Source organism: Mchenga conophoros, linkage group LG22 (genome assembly GCF_057382185.1).
Source record: "Mchenga conophoros isolate Kocher_MC1m ecotype Shallow Benthic linkage group LG22, M_conophoros_male_GT1.1, whole genome shotgun sequence".
Classification (NCBI taxonomy): Eukaryota; Metazoa; Chordata; class Actinopteri; order Cichliformes; family Cichlidae; genus Mchenga; species Mchenga conophoros.
Genome location: NC_140546.1, coordinates 38,157,830 through 38,178,510, shown reverse-complemented (window position 1 = coordinate 38,178,510; position 20,681 = coordinate 38,157,830). Strand labels below are relative to the sequence as shown.

General features: G+C 42.7%; 2 protein-coding genes and 1 non-coding gene across 4 annotated transcripts; 1 reads left to right on the top strand and 2 right to left on the bottom strand.

Annotated features, from left to right (window-relative positions):
- Nucleotides 1-7,272, top strand: ppp1r11 (protein phosphatase 1, regulatory (inhibitor) subunit 11). Of its 2 annotated transcripts, XM_085263197.1 has the most exons (4): nt 1-454; nt 1,667-1,775; nt 2,917-3,051; nt 6,749-7,272. In XM_085263197.1, the coding sequence occupies exons 1-4, from the start codon at nt 377-379 to the stop codon at nt 6,784-6,786; spliced, it is 360 nt and encodes a 119-aa protein (XP_085119323.1). In that variant the 5' UTR covers nt 1-376; the 3' UTR covers nt 6,787-7,272. The 2 variants fall into 2 exon arrangements, with proteins under 2 accessions (XP_085119323.1, XP_085119322.1); XM_085263196.1 differs by having other exon boundaries at nt 2,917-7,272.
- Nucleotides 7,273-8,785: 1,513 nt separating this feature from the next.
- Nucleotides 8,786-17,468, bottom strand: lg22h6orf47 (linkage group 22 C6orf47 homolog). The gene is made up of 2 exons (XM_085263195.1): nt 15,594-17,468; nt 8,786-11,032 (listed from the first exon to the last, which is right to left on the bottom strand). The coding sequence occupies exon 1, from the start codon at nt 16,496-16,498 to the stop codon at nt 15,596-15,598; it is 903 nt and encodes a 300-aa protein (XP_085119321.1). The 5' UTR covers nt 16,499-17,468; the 3' UTR covers nt 8,786-11,032; nt 15,594-15,595.
- Nucleotides 17,469-19,090: 1,622 nt separating this feature from the next.
- LOC146549903 (small nucleolar RNA SNORD52) lies at nt 19,091-19,157 on the bottom strand. Its single transcript, XR_014890583.1, has one exon. It is a non-coding gene; the product is annotated as a small nucleolar RNA SNORD52 (small nucleolar RNA).
- Nucleotides 19,158-20,681: the final 1,524 nt, after the last annotated feature.

Below are 20,681 nucleotides of genomic sequence, written 5' to 3'. Positions count from 1 at the left end.
GTTTTCTATCCAGTTAACTATCTAAACCATTTAAATTCCACACATAATATAATGATGTAGCCCAGCGACTACTGTCATGTGATTATTTTTTGTGGGTGATGATGGTTCCCATAGCTGATAGTTGTAACGAGGAGCCGTACGTTTCCGTTCCGACCCTGGCTAACGCGTTTTGTGCTTTGACTGTAGCCACCGCTGTCCCACACCTCGTAACTGTGGGTTGACATTTTTCCATTCAGTGCGATTTTTGGAGTTAAAGAGCGGAAGGTTAGTCGGTTAGCTGTCGACTAACGCGGTGTCGCTCATTGTTGACGCTCTGCTTCGTTTCTTTTGGATCTTTAAGCTAGTTAACGGTAGCGTTAGCAAAGCAGCTGCAGGGATGGCGGAGGTTCCAGGAACATCCAGTGAGACCATAACGGAGACCGTTCAGACGAGCACGCCGCCGCCGCCCCAGCAGGTAAACGATGGACAGCTGTTCCTGAGACAGTTGGACCGCTCTGGCAGCCAGTGACAGTGTACATTAAAGATACAGCGTTTATGTTATTACGGGGGAAGCGTCGTGAGGCCTGATATGTTAGTTACGTTAGGCTTATTTAAATGACAGGGCTGCTAGTAGCGCGGTAGCATTAGGGAAAGCCGATAGCGGGCTAAGTGCTGAATAGCTCCGCGTTGCTGTGTGAAAGTTAAACAGCTTTCAATTAACAACCCGAATCTGTAGTATTGTTGCATAATGTCTAAAGCAGCAGGAGCATCCGGTTTACATGTTAAATACACTCTGTTCAAATCATATTTCAAGTTGTCCTGCTCAGATAAACAGTCAGACCTCCATTAACTGAAATCCCCATAGTCGGTTAGAATGGGTTTAGATGCAGCGCAGACAGGCCCATCTGCAGGCACCACGGGGCAAAGGGATGGTCTCTGCTAGCATTCATGCCCGGTAACCCCAGCTTTGTGTCATTTCTGAGGCAGGTGCTCTTTAATAGTTTGTTATTAACCCCTCCCAACCCTCACGGCTTGACTTTTTTAAAAATTTGTTGCGCATTTTTTATTTCTTTTTAAATATGTGCATAGTCATGTTTGACTTTTAAATAAGAAGAAGTCTTAAAGGATATTAAGAGGCATACTCGTGTTTGGCTACAACATACTTTGTGTATCATTTTACACAAATCTTCGTAGTCCTACTGATGCAGACTGTTTACTGCAGATGTTGTCATAATTAGAAGTATTTCAATAGTTGCAATTTATTCCTTATATTGTCAGAATTTGCCTAACTGATGGTCATGGTACATAGACTGGTTCTTATATAGACGCTTCTGCTCTGAGCATTCAAAGCACTTTCCACAACTTAGCCAATTAGCACTTGTATCTGTCTAACATCCATACACATTTAGAGTCTGATACATCAGAGGAATAAGTCCTTGGGGTTAGTATCTGCAGCAGACAGGGATCAAACCACCAACCCTCTGATTAGTAGGTGACCTGCTCCATCACCTGAGCAAGGACATGTTTTACTTTTCAGAGAGCAGGAAACAATAGCATGCCCACGACGCCATAGAGACAACAAGAAGGTCCTACAAATGATAGATGTCATTGAGTGTGACTGCAGGATTCACAGTTCACACTGTGGTTTGTTTGCGATGTCTCACAGTAGACCTCTTACATGTTACAGGAGGGAAGAAGCTTGACAATCAAGTTGAGGAAGAGGAAGACTGAGAAGAAGGTAGAGTGGTCCAGTGACACTGTCGACAACGAGCATTTGGGAAGAAGGTCTTCAAAGTGTGAGTTTATCTTTCTCCGTAGCACACAGGCTGAGAAATGTAATTAAGCATTTCAAATATGTCTGCCACCAGTTTTCAGTGTTTTGCTCTGTCACATTTTAGGAGGAACAAATGCAAATGTATTGGATGCACTTTTTCTTTTACTGTTTAGGTTCAGTGCCAAAACTTGCACTGTGGTATATTTTATGTTTCACAGTGGGGTTGTTGTTATCAGTGGGATTTTCTGTGGGCGTCCAGTGGCTCGTCTGTTGGGATTCTGCAGAATATGAAATAATTGAAAGTCATCATAAAACAATTAAAACTAAATCACAAAAACAACACAGCTGATATTTTACTCTTATGCTGAGTGTGGAACAATGGAATATTTGGCACCGGGCTGCAGAGTCAGTCCTGAAAAAGCTGTTTCATGAAGTTTGTCCTGGAAAGAAACTCGATTTGGACGTTTTCCTCTGAACTGTGTGGTTTTATTATCAGGAAAGAAAGCAAGAAAAAGAAAAACCAGTTTGAAATGACAACAAAGTACACTGGCTATGCTGCCCAGCACCGTTAGTACTGCCGCGCTGCACCCCTGCTTTCCATATGATTCTTTTTATTTATTTATTTTTGTATCATTAATTTCCCCTCAGCATGGTTGAAACTGTGTGTCCACAGCAGAGACTGTACTCAGTCAAATGATGCACACTTATTTATAAAGCCTGGACCATATACACCTGCGCACCACGAGTGACTGTACAGTACACGTGGTTTTCCTGTTTAACTGCAGTATATGACACGCATGAAGTAATTACAACAAGTAGTAGCTGTACCGAACGTGCTTCAGCGTGTCACGGTGCATTGCATCTCATTACTTTCCCCATGACATAATCGAGGCTCAGCTAATTAATTTTAATAGCCTTAATCTTTCTCAGTACCGTGCACATGTGTAACATGCACTAAAATGCAGCTAAAGCCCTGAGTAGACCACGGACTCCTGCCTCAGCATCCGCCTTCTGCACACTTACTACATCAAAGACACAGTATGTGTTTAATCACACGCTCCTGCAGTTACTGTTTCTGAAGTGAAAGTATTTTTAATTTTGAAATGACGAACTTGGAGCTTCATGTGAGCCTGTGGCATCATGAGCTGCTTGTTGTGTTTCAGGCTGCTGCATTTACGAGAAGCCCCGACAGTTTGGAGAATCTTCCTCCGAGAGCGAGGGAGACGACGACGACGAAGGCTGCGGCAGCGCTCACTGTATCCTGGGCCACGGCAGGAGAGGCCATGGACAGACGGGGGGTGGGGGGACTACAGTACCCCCAAACTCTGGGGGGTCGCACTCACACTAACAAAAAGCAGGGCTGATTGTGTGGTCTGAGGGCTCTTTGGCGCCACGACAATGACACATTAAAAACAAACAAACTGCACTCTTGTTTTAGTTTAGTTTCATCACTGAGGTTCAGGCCTGACAACCGGGCTTCAGCCCGAGTCTGAAAGTCCCAGCTGCTGCCGCACGACAGCAGCCTCTGTGCTGCTGCTCCTCTCGGGGAAAGTCATGGCCACGTCACAGGCTCGTGGAAAATACTTTGCCGACCTCAAAGCGTGTTTGCTATTGTGCCAACTTAAATATGAAGCATAGACTGGCAACACGTTCAAATTTTGATTCTAACTGAAATCAAATGACAGTTTCAGCGTTTTTCCAATCAGCTCCACTCGGTGTGCATGACATCACTGCTCAGCCTTATCTGCCGACCTAACGCACTAGGAAAATAAGCTCTGAGCTTTGAACTTTATTCTTTCCTTTGTTTGGTTTTATTGAGTTGTGCTGGCAGGTTGGGCTCCTTTATGGTCATCATCTAGGTGATGCGCATCAACCCCATGATGTGGAGGTTTGAAAGGATTATTTAGAAAAGAAAAATAAAACTTGTAAAATCGATTTTCCTTTTTCCAGAAAAGTTATGTCTGCAGATTCCACAGTGCACCCAGAAGAGCTTCACAGCTCTATAACAGTCGCATTACTTCCTGTTACTTCGTAGAACTTTAAATCTTTCCAAAAGTAGTCATTAGTAGCAATGTGATTGGTTCTGAATACATCAGAGGAGTGCTGACTCTCCCCAGCAGCATGTGGGACTTTCTGACTGCAAGGCATCAGTTTGGAAAAGGTGACAGCAGAAAGAGGCCATTAAATGCTGTCTGCTCGCAGAGTTAAATGTATATAATACAGCATATTGTTTTTTTAAAATGTAGTTTTCTAATTTATTTGCTGCTCTTAATTCTGAACTCGTCCATATTTGACATGTACCTGAGCCCAGCGGGTTAAATACTGGACATTTAGATTAGCTTCATATTTGTCTTTTCTGAGCTGTTCACCAGATTTACAGCAAATGCTGAACATATGAGCCAAGGCTCTGAATATAGTTTGGTTCACTGAGGTGGGCTTGTGTGAGCTGCTTTTCTATATCTTCACTGTATGGAGAGAAATTTGCTTCTGTGTACAATACGATCCACAAGCGTAAACTAACATTTACAAATGTGTACAATAATTTGTGTGCAACTTTTCAGGGGCACCACAGACAAATATGAAGCGATCTGACCACATGAAAACCATTTTACAAATGCGTATACCCAGACCTGAATAAATACGATTATTTATGCACAGTTTATTAAGTTCAGCTTTACGAATCCAATAATTTTACTTTTCAAAAACCTTTGTGTGTAAAAATGTCTACACGTAACATCTCTCTCACTCATTTAAAAACATTACATATGTGTGGAATCGCCTGATGTGCACAGATCACCTCGCACGCCAACGTGGGGTTTTGAGACGAATTTAGCCGTGCCAGCTTGGCACAGATCCACAAATATGAGATGCACCAAGCTCCCAGTGTAAAACTGCTTCAAGTGTAGACCTGCGTGTCTTTTTCTAAATAAACAGAACAGCTCATTCAGTTCTGTTCAGTTTTATTTACACAGCCCCAAATCACAACAACAGTCGCCTCAAGGTTCTTTATATGGTAAGGTCGACCCTACAATACTACATGCAGAGAAAAACCCAACAATCATATGACCCCCTGTGAGCAGCACTTTGGCGACAGTGGGAAGGAAAAACTCCCTTTTAACAGGAAGAAACCTCCGGCAGAACCAGGCTCAGGGAGGGGCGGGGCCATCCGCTGTGATTGGTTGATGTGAGAGAAGGAAGACAGGATAAAGACATGCTGTGGAAGAGAGACAGAGGTTAATAACAGGTATGATCCAATGCAGAGAGGTCTGTTAACACATAGTGAGTGAGGTAGAAACACCCAGTGCATCATGGGAATCCCCCAGCAGCCTACACCTATTGCAGCATAACTAAGGGAGGATTCAGGGTCACCTGGTCCAGCTCTAACTATATGCTTTAGCAAAAAGGAAAGTTTGAAGCCTAATCTTGAAAGTAGAGATAGTGTCTGTCTCCTGAATCCAAACTGGAAGCTGGTTCCACAGAAGAGGGGCCTGAAAACTGAAGGCTCTGCCTCCCATTCTACTTTTAAATACTCTAGGAACAACAAGTAGGCCTGCAGAGCGAGAGCGAAGTGCTCTAATAGGGTGATATGGTACTACAAGGTCATTAAGATAAGATGGGGCCTGATTATTTAAGACCTTGTATGTGAGGAGCAGGATTTTGAATTCTGGATTTAACAGGAAGCCAATGAAGGGAAGCCGATGCAGGCTTACCCCACATGGGCATGCGATGTGATCTGTGTGTATCAGGGGATTCATCCAAACGTATTTAAGGTTTTTTGAGTAAGTGAGAGAAATGTTACGTGTAGTTTTTGACACACACAGAAAGGTTTTTGAAAGGTGGGATTATAGGATTTGTGAAGCTGATCTTAATGAACTGTGTGTAAATGATCAGAATGTATTCAGGTTCTGATGCATGAATTTTTAGAATAGTTTTACATGTGGTCAGATTGCTTGTATTTGTGTGTGGATTGAAGTGTGTGCTAATGAAAAGTTGCACACAAATTACTGCACAGATTTGTAAGTGTTAGTTTTCTCTTGTGGATCATATTGTACACATTGGCAACCCTTATCAGGTAAATCTCTCTCCATATCATTAGGCTATGGAAGGCATGCTCACAATAACACAAACTAACTAATAGAGGCAGCAGATACGAATTAGTGTATCCCATTCAAATGGACCCATATTCAAAAGTATTTTGCAGGATTAGTGCCTTTCTGTAAAGTGTTCCCCATAATCAGTACCACCTTTTACTGTATTAGGAAGTAGCTCTACAAAAACAAAGTGAGGGAAAAATAAAGTCAAACATTTAGATTATTGAAATATAGTAAATAAACACAGTTTAATCATGAGTACATACGCATGCTAAAATGTTTCAATTTACATACAAAACTGCTTTAAATGAGTTTCTAACTACTGTTGTATAACTAGAGTTTGCAGATTAGTCACACAAGTCCATCTTGTTTTGTGTCGATGATTTTTATCAGAGACTTTGGCAGTGAGCTGGTTATAAATACAAATATTAACTAAGCTTATATATTTCAGAATTTACTGATTATAGGCTTGTTTTCTTTTTAAAAAACCTTTAATGTCATTGGGAGTCACTTTCAAAATCGGTATTGTTTTAGCTAGTTGGATTCTTGAAGACAGTTTCATGTGTGATGAGGATGTTAATGTTGGATGAACTGAAGTAAGCTGATTTGGTCAGGATCATGTAAGCCTGGATTAGTCAGACTAGATCTGAAGAATGGAGACCTGGAGGAGATACACGGTCGCCTTACTTCAAAACTTTAGCTCTCCGCCTCTTATTTACAATCACTCTGTATTCTGACCAAAGCTCATTAACTCAGAAGGAGGAGGCGGGGTCTGTTTTACCTTTAAACACTTTCATGGGTTTAGTTTTGTTTGGTTGTTTAAATCCTTCGTGTCCACTGGATAAAACCAGTCTGCCCACTTGAGATTTGAGTACAACTGCTTTTTCATTTTTCTTTTTCACAGGCTCAGCAGTGGTTGTGAGCAGCAGCATGGAAAAGTAAGAAGTTGTGTGTGTGCACTGATTCACTACAGTGTTCACGTTCCTGAGCTGCATGTCAGCCAGAAAACAAAGCCTCGGTGAGGGCGAGGGGTGTTTGTGCTTTTCCTGCTGTGCTCGCTGGTTTCCTCGCTGTGAGGTAAATAAAGACAGAGCTTTACATGATTTGAGGTTCGTTGCTGACCAGAGTGTACACATGTAACTGCCTAACGTGGCACAGAGAACGGGGGTGAAGCTGCGTGACTACTGGCCCAGGCTTATTTTTCTGACGTCTCTGCTGTGACACTCCATCATCATCGTCCTCATCCAGGATGGGTTCAGACCGTGGGTTATATTCACATCATCTCCACCAACATTTCCTGTACTGCCCACACACATTGTTACATATGTACATTGTTCTTGTAACAGTATTGCAGCTTTCTGTACATATACAATGAATACACTGAGATCAGATTTAATGTGAATTAAAGTTTTGAACTGCGATTAAAAATGTCGTACTGATGTGACACACAGGAATAAATGTTTAGTCATGTCCCATCAGGTCTCCCCAGTGGACTAAAGGACAAATCTGTGTGTAAAATCCACTTTCAGTAAAGACCCCACAGTAACAGACCTGACAAAGATAAAAACACCTCAATTGTAGCTTCCACTGTGGAAACACATGGTTGTCATGCTTCTCAGTCACTTCCTCAGCCTCACCTTGAACTGGCTTAAGGTTTAAAGGTTGGCCAGTGTGCTGACAGCTGATTCGAGTTTCCTGTTGGTGAATGGTGGAGACACGTCCAACATCAACTGACAAAACATTACAGCTTAAAGTTATTTGCAACTTTGCACTTTCAGTACTGTGACTTCCTACATTGCTTCACTGTTCTGTTGCTATCATTATTTCTTTCCAAGCAAGCAGCTGCTTCCTGGCTGCTTTGTTTTTTAGCCTTTAAAGGCCCAATGATTGTGAACGCTCAAGTGACACCAGTGCCACCTAGTGGTCGGTGGAAAAGCCAAACTTTCACTGTAAAGTCTTTGTTCACGACTCCATGATTTGTTCCATTTGAAGGGTGAGATGTGTGCACTAACATTTGAAATGTTAATGAAAGGTTTCTGAATGGCCCTCTCTCTGCAGTATTTATGTATTTTGACCAATCACAGTACAGGGGAGTTCCTTTCCTAGGTCTAGAGCCTAGAGACAGAAATGGGACTCGTAAAAGTGTGTAAAAAAACCCAAACTCACGTGTGTGTAATACTAACCAGATAAAGAGTAAGACGTGTTTCGCAGGAAATAGGACAAATAAAGATTGCTCCTTCATGTGAGCCCTGCCTTAAAGTAGTTTGTCAGACTCGAGTCACAATCAAGCCGAGATTTAAAACTGATGCTTTTCATTCTTCATGATCTACTAAACACAGCTAACTTTGGCCTACAGACTATTACATCATCAACATCCCACAGTAAAAAAATACCTTAGAATTTATTGTTTGAATCTACCCAAGAGTCTTTTTTAATGCAGATTTAATTTCATATGATGGCTCCTGGTGACTTTACAGCGTGATGTGGCAGGTATCAATCATCTGTAGAAACTAACTACAGGCTACAGAGGTTCACGCAGCCTAGGGTGCTTTTAGGTCACTTGTCAGAGTAGCATCAGTGTTACACATCTGATTTGAAGAACGCACTGACCACTTAATTAATTCTGGCAGTTAAAAAAGGTCATCAGCTCTGTGCAAGTACATTTCCCAGCATGAATGGAAACAAATGCATCAATCATTTAAAACAATCAGGTTTAGCTGGCTATTACATGCAAAGACCAGTGTGGTCCTGCACTCTGGCTACAAACGGTCGTTCCAGCACAATCCACATAACCAACCACCAGAGTTTCAAGATTTCAGCTGAGAAGGATGGCAGCTAGAAATCCTTCCCTGCTTTGTTCCTTCCAGGTTGACACAAGGGATCAGCATCAGGCAAGTGATTAATACAATAACAAAGAAGTATACACATAGACTTGTAAAGATTTGGTGTAACCTGTTTACTTGAACAATATTATAAAATCAAACATTTTCAAACACTTAAATATTTCATTATGTGGCCAAAAACTGGAAAAAAGCAAGATTAAGATTGTAAGATTAAGGAAAAAATACCATATCATTATTTGAATTGTGATGGACAAATATAGCATGGCCAAAGGATCCAATGATGCCCTTTAAAGCTGCATCCTCTGAGGACTCTCCTATGTTACAGTAAGACGAGGAAAAGCAGCAGATTTGCATCTCCTACCTTAAACTATCAGCAGACTCTGAACCCTGTTGTGCTGTGAAGTGCAGTGTCAGTAAGGGTTTGATTTTACACTATATTTTCATCAATAAGAATTCTGTAGTTTTGTTATACGTCATGCACAAATAAGACACAAATACTTCAGTTAATTTTGCCCAAAGGCTTCATCATCGCACAGGCTGATGGAGCTGAAGTCCATAAGTGTTACTGGAATAAACGGTTCAGCGGCACATACTTAAACACAGTAATATATACGAGAGTAGTGGTAAATGGAAAAGCCCTCCGTGACATTTCTGTGGAGGGAAAGTGCGCCCTACGTTGTGAGTATATATCATGGCACAGAAAACAACAAAAGGCAGAATCTAAGTGTACACACAAAATACTTTAAAGTCAGCTGCTGGTATTGTGCCGGTTCCCAGAATCTCACATATCTCTCACAGAAAGCAACAATGAGTGTACTGCTCCTTCAACCAGTTCATAGTTTGAATGTAGCATCGGCTGCAAATGCATGCCAAGGTTGCAGAAGCTTCCACAGCTCAGGTAGACCTGCTGTTTGATTCACCGAATATCTGATCACTTATAAACGAACAGCAACCATCTCCATGCTGAAGCTACTTCCTTTATGACTTGAAAGGAAAGATCCGAATTAGATTTCATTAGTCTTTTGCTCTTTGTCTAAAAAAAGAAATTTAAACTGCAGACTACTCTTGGCTTTAATACAGTCTATGCCAGGGGTGTCGAACTCCAGGCCTCGAGGGCCGGGGTCCTGCAGGTTTTAGATCTCACCCTGGGTCAACACACCTGAATCACATGATTACTTCATTAGCAGGCATCTGGAGAACTTCAGGACATGTTGAGGAGGTCATTTAGCCGTTTGAATCAGCTGTGTTGGATCAAGGAGACATCTGAAAGCTGCAGGACACCGGCCCTCGAGGCCTGGAGTTCAACACCTGTGGTCTATGCTGTAGTGTGCGTGTCTTGAGTAGCTATAGCTCACCAGTGGTGTTTGCTACTAGCTCGGATCTCCTGCAGGCGACACAAACATTCACATTAGCTCCCTGTTCCACTGAGTGAGCCGGTACGGTGTCCTGGATACAAGCTCAAAGTCACAGGTCAGTACCATCACAGAGTCTAAACCAGGGGTGGGGACCTCCAGGCCTTGAGAGCTGGTGTCCTGCAGGTTTTAGATCTCACCCTGGGTCAGCACACCTGAGTCAGATGATTGGTTCATTACCAGCCTCTGAAGAACTTCAAGACATGTTGAGGTCATTTAAATCAGCTGTGTTGGACATGGCCAAGCTTCAATTGAGTTCAAACTGAGCGGGGCCATACGGCAGATTTAAATTTGCCCCCCACACAATGAACACGGTCAGAAGAGCTAAACATTAGGAGGCACACTAAAACTGGCCAGTGGATGCAGGCGCAAACTGTCGGTGGTGCTGTTCAGTAAGACTTCTGTTCAGAGTTTATTCCTGCTCCTCGCTGTGTTTAAGAGACCCAAAGATATTTCTGCTTCACCTAAAGTGTCTCAGTGAGGCTCTCTTCATAAATGCTGCATCTGTCCTCTCTAAGATTTGCTGTTCTACTCACCAACACAACGCACTGGAGGCAATCGGCTGGTCTCAAATCAAGTGACTGTCTCATGGGAAGAGTAGTCCCACAAACAAGAAGAAAACAGAAACGGGTACCTGCTGGCGATTTCCCCTTTCACTTAAGCATTCTCTGAACATTCATGAGCTCTTCTGGTGTAGATTACAACAGTTATCAGTGAGATCAACTGAACACAGATGCAGATCTGTAGTGCTGGACATAAAGTGCCACAAGTATCATTTCTCTGAATATGAAATTAATGTGCAATACAATTCTTAAGTTACGCTGCAGAACACACGCTGCAGTCCACAGTCTCAGTCCCACCGCTGTGACGTCAGAGGGCTGGAGGAGGTGTGATACAGCTGGAGTACTGGTGGTGCCAGCAAATTCTCTCCACCTGTGGAAGACACACACCAAATAAACAGACGATCAGGAGACTACAGCGATCACTGCACGTGTGTGCATGCTGCCTGGTATAGCTCAACAATTAGAGTTAACTGTAACACGGTGGTTGTTGCCTCTGTTTTAAAACTACCAAAAACTAAACTCTGTTCAAGAGCACAGGTTTAATAAAATCCTGTTAACTGTGAAGAAAACACGTGAGATTTGTCCCAAAAACAGAGCCAACCTAAGGAAACTGCCTCTGAAACCACCCTGCTGTCAGTTTGGTTAAAACAACTTCCTTTTCCGAGCTCTCAGTTCACGTCTTTAGAAATAATGAAATCTAAAACAATCAGTCTGATACACAACAAGTGTTTTCAGCCTACAAATGCAGGACAGTGACAACTAAGATTTCTTCATAGCGTGCAACATTTCTTTCCAACACTGGCTCTGTGGACACTGGAGACACTGTTATACTGTCAGTCAGATCCCCCAAAACAAAAATCAAGCCAGCAGTGTTTAGGAAGCATAGTCTTTAGTCTGTATGGGTCTTTTATTTTGAAAAGTTAAGAGCTTCTCTTTGTTGTTCCAGTGTCTAACTCATACTCTCCTCATGTGCTCTGTGCAGCCTGACGTGGCTTCCATGAAAAACAAAAGACCCGATGCAGTTTTCACCAGCAGAGGCACATTTGGTGGAACTGCTAGTGACAGTCTCACCAGTGTCCTGTTCAGCTCTTCTACAACTGAACATGTTTCCATCTCAGAGGTGAAAGTTAAACCAAAGGCCTTGTCAATGCTACCACTGCTTATCACTGTTGCATAATGTTGGCAGTTATTTGGGAATTTAATTTGAAGTTCCAATCTACATGAATGAGCAGAATGCTGGTACTTTTACTTCTGTCAGTGGGACATAAAAACGACATGTTGAGAAGTACAGTCAAATCTGATAAAGACACTTAAAAAGTTAGATGTCTTTTCCCCAAAGTAAGATTTAAAATGCTTCTTATAGTGCATGCTTTTATTTTACTTTGCTTTATTCAAGACCGGGCATGAGCCAAACATGTCAAAGATCCGTATCTCGTCAAACATGAAAGTTTGCTAAACCTGCTTTGTGAAACAGGCGCATGTACTTTGCCATCTCACAGTAAACATAAGCTGATGATGTTCTTCCTTTGTTGGAGTTTATTCCTCCCTTTGGAGGCCTTCCTACTTGGGGGGGATACATGGTCTCAATAGCAAATGTTTAAACGTATGTCTCACACAAAACAACATAACATTTGGAAGAATATGAAACTGGTCAAGTTGATCACCCATTGTGTGTATATAACTATGCTAAATTGTATCTATCACTGTAGCTATGTTTATACATGTTCTCCTTGTTTATTGTGTGTGGGATTCAATAGAAGGTTAAGCATGGGGTAGGGATTAATAGGTATGTTATACTTCTTCCATTTCAGACTTAATAATTGTCATTTCATGTCATTTAGACTTATTTTATTTATTTTGTTTTATCTGAGCACATACGTGTGTGTATTTACATATATATTCATTTTTGTAAATGCAAGTATGTGTACTTGTGTGTGTATATATTGTTTTTTTTTCTGTATATGTCTGAAATAAAGATACAATACATAAGGCACATTAAATACAGAGTAACACACTTTTGGTTCACATAAAAACATGTAGTTAAATCACCAATAGGCTGCAAGTAGGGCAGGGTTTAACGATTTCAGCTTGAATAAAGTGATATTGATTCATTAAATCCTGAATCAATTTTTAAATATAAATGTTTAATTACAAACGACAGAATCTCAGCTTAAAGCTCATTAAAGTATTTAAACAACCAGCAAACAGCTAAAACAGTAAATGAGAGCAGGTAAACGGACTCCACACAAAGAAACACGCAGCGTGGATCGTTCACCCGACTGTGTTTTATCCTCAGTTACTTTGACAGAAAGGCATCTGCTGTGATGCTCACACCTCTGATCAAGTCTTTGTTTTTATACATAGATATAAAAATGTAGATATGTACTGATGAGCAGAATTTTAATATTTCCGACTGTGTCAAAATGTAATCAAATGGAATCCGTTATAAAATCAGTGAGGATTCTCAGGCCCAGCTGCTAACGCAGGCCTTCAGAGTCACTTTCAGCAGGCGCTTGCACACCTGCCTTTTGAGGGTAATTCAGTGTCCATGAACAAGTCAATTACTTACTGAATTCCATACAAGAGACAGAAAAACAGCTCTATGCAGACGGGTAGTTGTTCTTTTGTGGAATGTAAACCTTTTCTACATGAATCAATCTATGCAACAAAAATGTCTGCGTGCTCTTTAACGCAGGGCTTTGTGTTGCTTTAACTCTTTAAAATGATCCAAATGTGTAGTAATGAATTTGAGGCCACTTTCTCCTTTAGAAACGCTATGATTTTGTCAGTGTGCTTTGGATCATCACGCTGGAGTATTCCCGGGAGAGCTTTTGTCAGATTATTTTGGTACATCCACTGGTGTAATTTATATCTGTCATCTCCCCCTGAGTACTTCGACTGTGGAGACGACACATTCATTGTTAACATCAGTAAGTTCATCTTGGTCTGTTCTGATCAAAGAATGCACTCCCAGTATTTATTCGATTTCATCTCATGTTCTTTAACTAATATTCATTTTTTAATAAACTGAAAAGTTTATTAAAGTAGTTTTTTTTCCCTTTGGATGCAATCCATAGTCGCTGTTATGCAACCTCTTCCTCACTGAATGAACTCTCAGTAATAACTGCTCCACTGAGCATTTGCCCATGTATGTTTTCAGGGCTAGACTGTGGAGGTAGCACGGGCTTATTTTAGAAAAGCCTCTTCAGCTTGTTGTACGTCTCCTCCTGATTACTGCTGCAGCTCGGTGGTTTGTTTTGGCTGGTCACACACAGCACAGACTGGCAGATACACTCAGGAAGTAGAACATCCACTAATCCCAATTCAATCATTTAATCAACAATCATCCTAAAGGCAGCTCCCAACATGAGGACATAACCAATGTAAAATTATTAAGTAAAGCAAACTTCAGTTCCATCATTTTTTCACGTAGTCTCGAGTTATTCATTATCTTCACACATTGTAAACTCCGTCAGCTTTCCCGACTTGGATTGAAATGCTTGGATGTGAGCATGTGCAGTAGCCCAATTCAGGCCCAATGTTGATCTCAGAGTAGAAGACAGAAACCCCTCAGTGCAGCATAAAATGGTAAATAGCCTGTATTTGTATAGCGCTTTACTAGTCCCTAAGGACCCCAAAGCGCTTTACACTACATCCAGTCATCCACACATCCACACACTGGTGATGGCAGCTACATTGTAGCCACAGCCACCCTGGGGCGCACTGACAGAGGCGAGGCTGCCGGACACTGGCGCCACCGGGCCCTCTGACCACCACCAGTAGGCAACGGGTGAAGCGTCTCGCCCAAGGACACAACGACCGAGACTGTCGGAGCCGGGGCTCGCACCGGCAACCTTCCAATTACAAGGCGAACTCCCAACTCTTGAGCCACGATCGGCCCCTAAAAAACATAAAGAGCCTCAATGCTGGATTTGAACTTTTTTTTTTAAGCTTGTAATAAGTGTGTAACAAAATGCACAGCTGACATCATCTAATGTTTGTTAAAGTTAGTTTTCCAGCACTAACTATCTCAGCTAATCGGTGCTTCACAGTTAGACTTAACTATGAGGGAACATTAGGGTCACATTGAGAATAAAGTCAGAAGCTTGAGATTAATCTTGAAATGCTATTTTGGTGCCTGTGACAGCAACGACTTTAATCTCCACTTTTTGAATAATACATATATTTTTACTCTTAAAGGGGGCCTAATACTCCGTCACATTTGGGAGAGAAACTTGTACTGAATGTGTCGAGGCTTTGTTGCACAGCCAACAGCAGCTTTTCTTACCACTGGTCACAGAATGCCTCAAACATATTTTAGTTATTTCAACTAACAGTGAAAGTAAACAAGTTGGCGCCCTTTTTCTATTTTGCTCGAGCTGACAGAGTGAATGTAGTTTGATCCTCCAGGTGTTTGCAGAAGATAAACTCCACACAAATAACCACAGCTCTGGCTGTGTTAACTTAGCTGCAGAGTTCACGCTCAGTGAAGTTTGTTAAAGCTGTGTGAAGCCTAGCAGACAGCTGATAGTGGGTCTTACTCACAACACACAATAACTCAATCTTGACAGGGAAATAAGTGGTTCCTCCCAGAGCAGGTCTGAGCTTCGAGCTGGTTTCACACCACTCAGAGAATGTTTTTTTGTGTTTCACTTGGTAACAGGGTTAAAATAGATCCAGGATGTCCCTGCTGTGTTTGTGTTGGATGCCCAATGACAGCACTGAGCATTTTTCTCTTCTTCTTACAGTAGTTGATCAACTTACACAGACTCGTAGTGTTCAACTGTGTAACAACTGCTAGCCCCTACACTAAAACGCCTTCAGTAAACAGCTGTATTATTCTGAAGCCTGGACAAAAAAACAACACAATGTTACAGAATAAAATTAAATCTGATAACTTTGACAAATATAACAAGAATAAATGGACTCACCTTTAATTTGTCTTTACCTTGTCTTTGACAGACACAGGCTTGTCTTTGTGTTCCTTAGTGTCTCTCGTGTCATCAGTGTCCTTTCCTGTCTGGTCATTCTCTTCCTCAACACCTAGCATCACACTCTGTCGAACACTGACAGAGATCACCAACGCCTGAATGATGCCATAGATCAGGGCAAACTGCAGGAGATACTCCTGGATCAACCAGAGTAATCCTGCCATTCCAACTGTGGCGACAAAAAACATAGCCATACCATGAAACCACAGTCTCAGTGCTCCCTGGACACCCAGCACCTCCAGGATAAGCTTGGCAGGAGGTGACACAGTCCACAGGAAGCCAACAACAAACAGGTCAAACAAGTGGCGTAGGAAGTTAAAGCAGATCTCGTAGTGCTCTGGTACAATCTCCACGTTCCAGCTGTGTGCAAACAGTCGAAAAGGAGAAGTCAGCTGAGAGGGAGAAGGGGTGGGGGACGGAGGGGGGGTTCCATAATCAGAAAAGTCTCCATCAGTATCACGTTCCCGTGGATCTCCAGTCCCACCGTCACGTTTCCTGTGTCGTAGTCCACTTAGCTCAGTTTTCCTTGGCCACAGATAAGAAGTTGGAAGATATCTATCCCACCACCTAGGCACCAGTACAGTTTCAGCCTCTGGCTTCCCTGCCGCCAGATCTTCAATTTTAATGGGCTGAAGCTTCTCCTGTGCCTCCCAGTACTCCTCTACTGGACTGCTTAGTTCATGCTGACGTCCCCATGAGCCCCAGATCCAAGCCTTGATGCCCCAACCACCACTGCCACGCAGCTTTTGGCGCTCAGCTGTCAAAACGTTAGTGTCCTTTGACCTGGCACCGCTGCTGCCCCATGAGCGGACCCACCCCCACGCTTTGCCCACCACAGCTGCCATGTCTGCTCGCGGAGCTTGTTAGAGCTCGGTTAAAATCGTCAGTTCTCACGTCCTGTTGGCTTCCCGAGCTTCAGAGAAAAGCATGCACTCGCTGTCGGTGTAGTTATGAAGTTGAAATACTTGTTCAGGAGGCCTCAGGCCTGGGCAGCGTGACGTCCTCGGGTCATCGCCACACCTGTGGGTGTGTTCGAGCAGTTCAGCAGACAAAAGGTTACACTCGCCCCCACCCTACATTACTTACAGGGCTCTGCTCTTAACGAGACTCCACCATTTAAAGTCCAGAAGAACAGTCTACATGTTTGGTTTCAGCTGACAACCTTCGAGGGTGCTTTCAGTATTTCAGCGACACCTTAGCACAGAGGAACTGGGAAAGTTGACGAAAGCTTCAGCTCAGCGTTAGCCAACAGTTAGCTTATTCTTTGGCCAGCCCTTCCCAACAAAAAAACAAAACAAACTTTTTTCAGCCTCTCGAAACGCATTTGTTAACTCCTCAAACAAGTAGAAAGGTTGGTTTACGCGTGCAGTTTGGTATCCAGCTCCACGTCACCATCGTGCAGCTTTGCTAACACAGCGGTCAGCTGCCCTACAGGTTACTCACCACTGAGCGAGCTGTTTAAAGTTTACCTCACATATGATTTTTCGGTGTGAATAAACCTGTCAGTGATAAAAGTCAGTAGCTAAAAGCTCACCTTCGCCGCTGTTAGCTGCTTTGTCAGAACCCAGCTAGCGCTACTCGTTAGCATGAGGTAACTCGATAAACAGACTAGTTGCTCTGCTTCAGGACGTCGTGGCTCAAATGTCCACTGTGGAGAGAAAGGTCCGTGTCCACTCAAAGCTAAGGGAAGGCAGGTACCACTAAGAGCACTCCTAGCAAGCACAAAAAGGTCGCCTGAACGGTTTCCCCGCTCATTACGAGAACAAAGACGACGAACTACCGGGTCGCTTTCAGCCTTCAAAATAAAACCATGGTTACCGTCAGAAGGTCAGCATCACGTGAGACTCGTCCTCTTCAGTGATGTTGCCAACGTGTAAATTAGCTTTGCACGTCAGTCAATTTCACGGAGGCAGATGTTTGTAAAACCTATCAAACTACACAATTTCTCAGGTTCTGGACACACCCGATTTTATATCAGTTCAGCGTAGAAATACGTGACCAAGCCGCTTTCAGCTCAGCCTTTTATTCCTTTGCATGAGATCGTTTAATGATGTTGGATAATTTTGCCACATCACTAACATTTAATTCCAGTTTAGCCATGTGCAGCACTTTAATACAGCATTCAGTCACCCATCAGTAAGGTTTCACACATTTATACAAGTAAAATGTTGCACTGATGTGTAAGACAGTAAACCCAAAAGCTGCTTGGGGATTATACAGTTACAACCATCTGATCAGTGCATGAGAAGAACTTATGGCAAAACTGTCACCCACTGATATTAGCTTCCAAAGCACATTGCTCTGAGTTTACTGTGATCAACCCACTGAAGAAAATAGCCATTGGTCCTGTGTGGTCAACCTTTATTGTCCTTAAATACAGTGGTTTAAAAACAAAACAAAAACCACATTCAACATTCACACAGATGAAGACACGTTGCTTAAAGCAATGGAAGACGTGCACTGCTCCAGCTTGATGCTTCCATCAGATGACAGACGAGGCTCTTCAGTGTTGGGAGTGCCACCTCTGCAGTTACACCTGTCAAAGGACAAAAATGAGTGAGACATGTAAGGGGGTGGGGGAACTCATTGTCACAGAGTGTAGTACATCTCCAACTTGCAGCACACACACTGCATCTCATACTGCAGCAATGATCATTTGAATAATCCACCTACTCACACCAACCTGCTTTCTCTTCATGAAGGTCATCCAGCTGGGGCTGCTACAGTCATGCCTGACAAGATAACAGTGATGAAATCACAAGCTCTTTCTCATCCATATATTCAGGAAGCGCTCCAGTCTGAGTGTCTCAGTGCGCTGCGAGTAGACTTCAGTTAACATCAGTAGAACCGAATAACTGAATCATCATCGACCAGACTCAGGAAACAGCAGCTCCATTTCAACAAGCTTGGATCATTTGAATACACAGGCTTAGCTGCGATATCTTAGTATAATCTGCTCATGATGAAGTATGGTCACAGGTGACCCAAAATGAACACATTTCTTACTTACAGACATGGAGAGAGCAGCTGTGTGCAGACGAGCTACAAGACAAAAGAAAGCACTATTAGCACCTGACTTATACCAGTGAACACATTCAGGGAAACCATGTGTATGGATGCTTTACCCATTTACTGCAAACACTTCAGACTTGTTACATGACTGTACAACTTCTCCCTGTGAGAAACTATCAGTAAGGTCCCAGATGACTGGGACACTTGTTTCAAACCTCTGAAGTATTAAAATGGTAAATATGTTTTTATGTTTTACATGTGCTAAAGTTCAGAGACGGTTAACCAAGTGCATACTTGAGTATGACTACCTTTACTCAAAGCAATGAAACACAAGCTTTAAGTGTTCTTTGTTGGACAGACCTGAAGAAAGCCCAGCCATGATTTAATGTCTGTAATGTGCAGTAAATGGGCTGCTGTGGGTTTTGTGGTCAGTGCACTGTGAAAACAACTTCATGCTTCTCAGAGACTCTAGTCTATGCAATCATCATCCCACATTAAGGCACAGAACAATGTTTAGAGTCCAGGCTTACCCAGAAGAGCTATGTCCAGCAGATAAAACCATGCTGAGGTGCCTGCAGAGTACAAAGGAGAGTTTTAGAACTAGCTCTGATTGTAGCATTCACATGTTAAGAAGTAAAATGCTGTTCAGTGCACTGTGAAAGAGCTTCATTGTGTATTCAGAGACTCTAGTCTTATGAATCATCATATCAGCATACTACTTCCTCCATCACATTAGAGGATCTTTCTAACACTCACCATCAGCTCGCAGCTGCAGACTCCACACTGTTCTGCATCTGCTCTTTGCAGCTTTCTGGAAAGCAGAGGATGCAATTTCCAGTCAGTTTAGTTTTTATATGGTAAACGTTCTAGAGCCATAGTCCATCTTCAGAAAGATCTACTTCACAGCGAGGCCTTAGAGCCCTACGATATTTATTTCCAAGGCTTTAATACATTTTTAAATATACCAGCTTCACTGTGCTAGGGCAGGTAACCGCATCTCACCAGCAGAATTGCTATGTACTGCTCTAATTTGCTTGCTTTGTAAAATGGTATTACCTTACCCCAGTTAACTGCTACATATTTGCACTGATTACAATTTAGATGGAAAAAACGCGTATTTCACCTGCTGCGCACCACGTTGTGTCGATGCGGACATGAGCTGTTAGCTGGACAATTTAGCATTTTAATACTGCCCGATTATAAGGCTTTACTCCAGCATAGCCTAAAACTACGGTAAAGTATCTGATTAATAATAGAAGATTACTCATTCCTACTAATAATTTAAATTAAAATCGACACTGAAAACAGAACCTTTGATGTAATACTCACACTCTTCCCCTAACAGCTTCTCCGGAGGTAGACTCTGCAGATTCACTACCCTAACCCCACTTTTTCTGCACAGAAACGAACAGGACCGCAACGAGGCCAGGCTCCTGGCCACGTGCTGGGCACCTGACCCGCGGATCGCGTGCCGCTCGTCCCTCGCGCTCTGCAGCATGACTCTGACCACAGAGCTCTCCGAATAAACCCTCCATTATCAATTCAGAGGTTAATCTGTCTAAATGCTAAAGCCTTGAACATCAGCTCCTCCTCCTTCCACAGCCAGAACCCAAAGGCTGAGCACGAGCGCGCCCAGGGCTTATATATCCGGGTCCTTCACCGCTACCGGACTTTTGGTGGCCCGAAAAATGCCCGTTTCGGCCTGAATAATGCCTGTTTGGAAGTCAGGCTCCAAAGAAAATGTGAACACTTCATAACGCTGTCAGTTTGTGCAAACAAGCTATGATACACAGATACGATATATTTAAAATACCATACACAAGAGAGCAACGAGATTAAAACAATACACCAAATCTCTCTCTCTCTCTCTCTCTCTCTCTCTCTCCCTCTCTCTCTCTCTCTCTCTCTCTCACACACACACACACACACACACACACACACACACACACACACACACACACACACACACAATAAATAAACTTAAAAACGAACAAATAAATAATCACGATGGGTGGG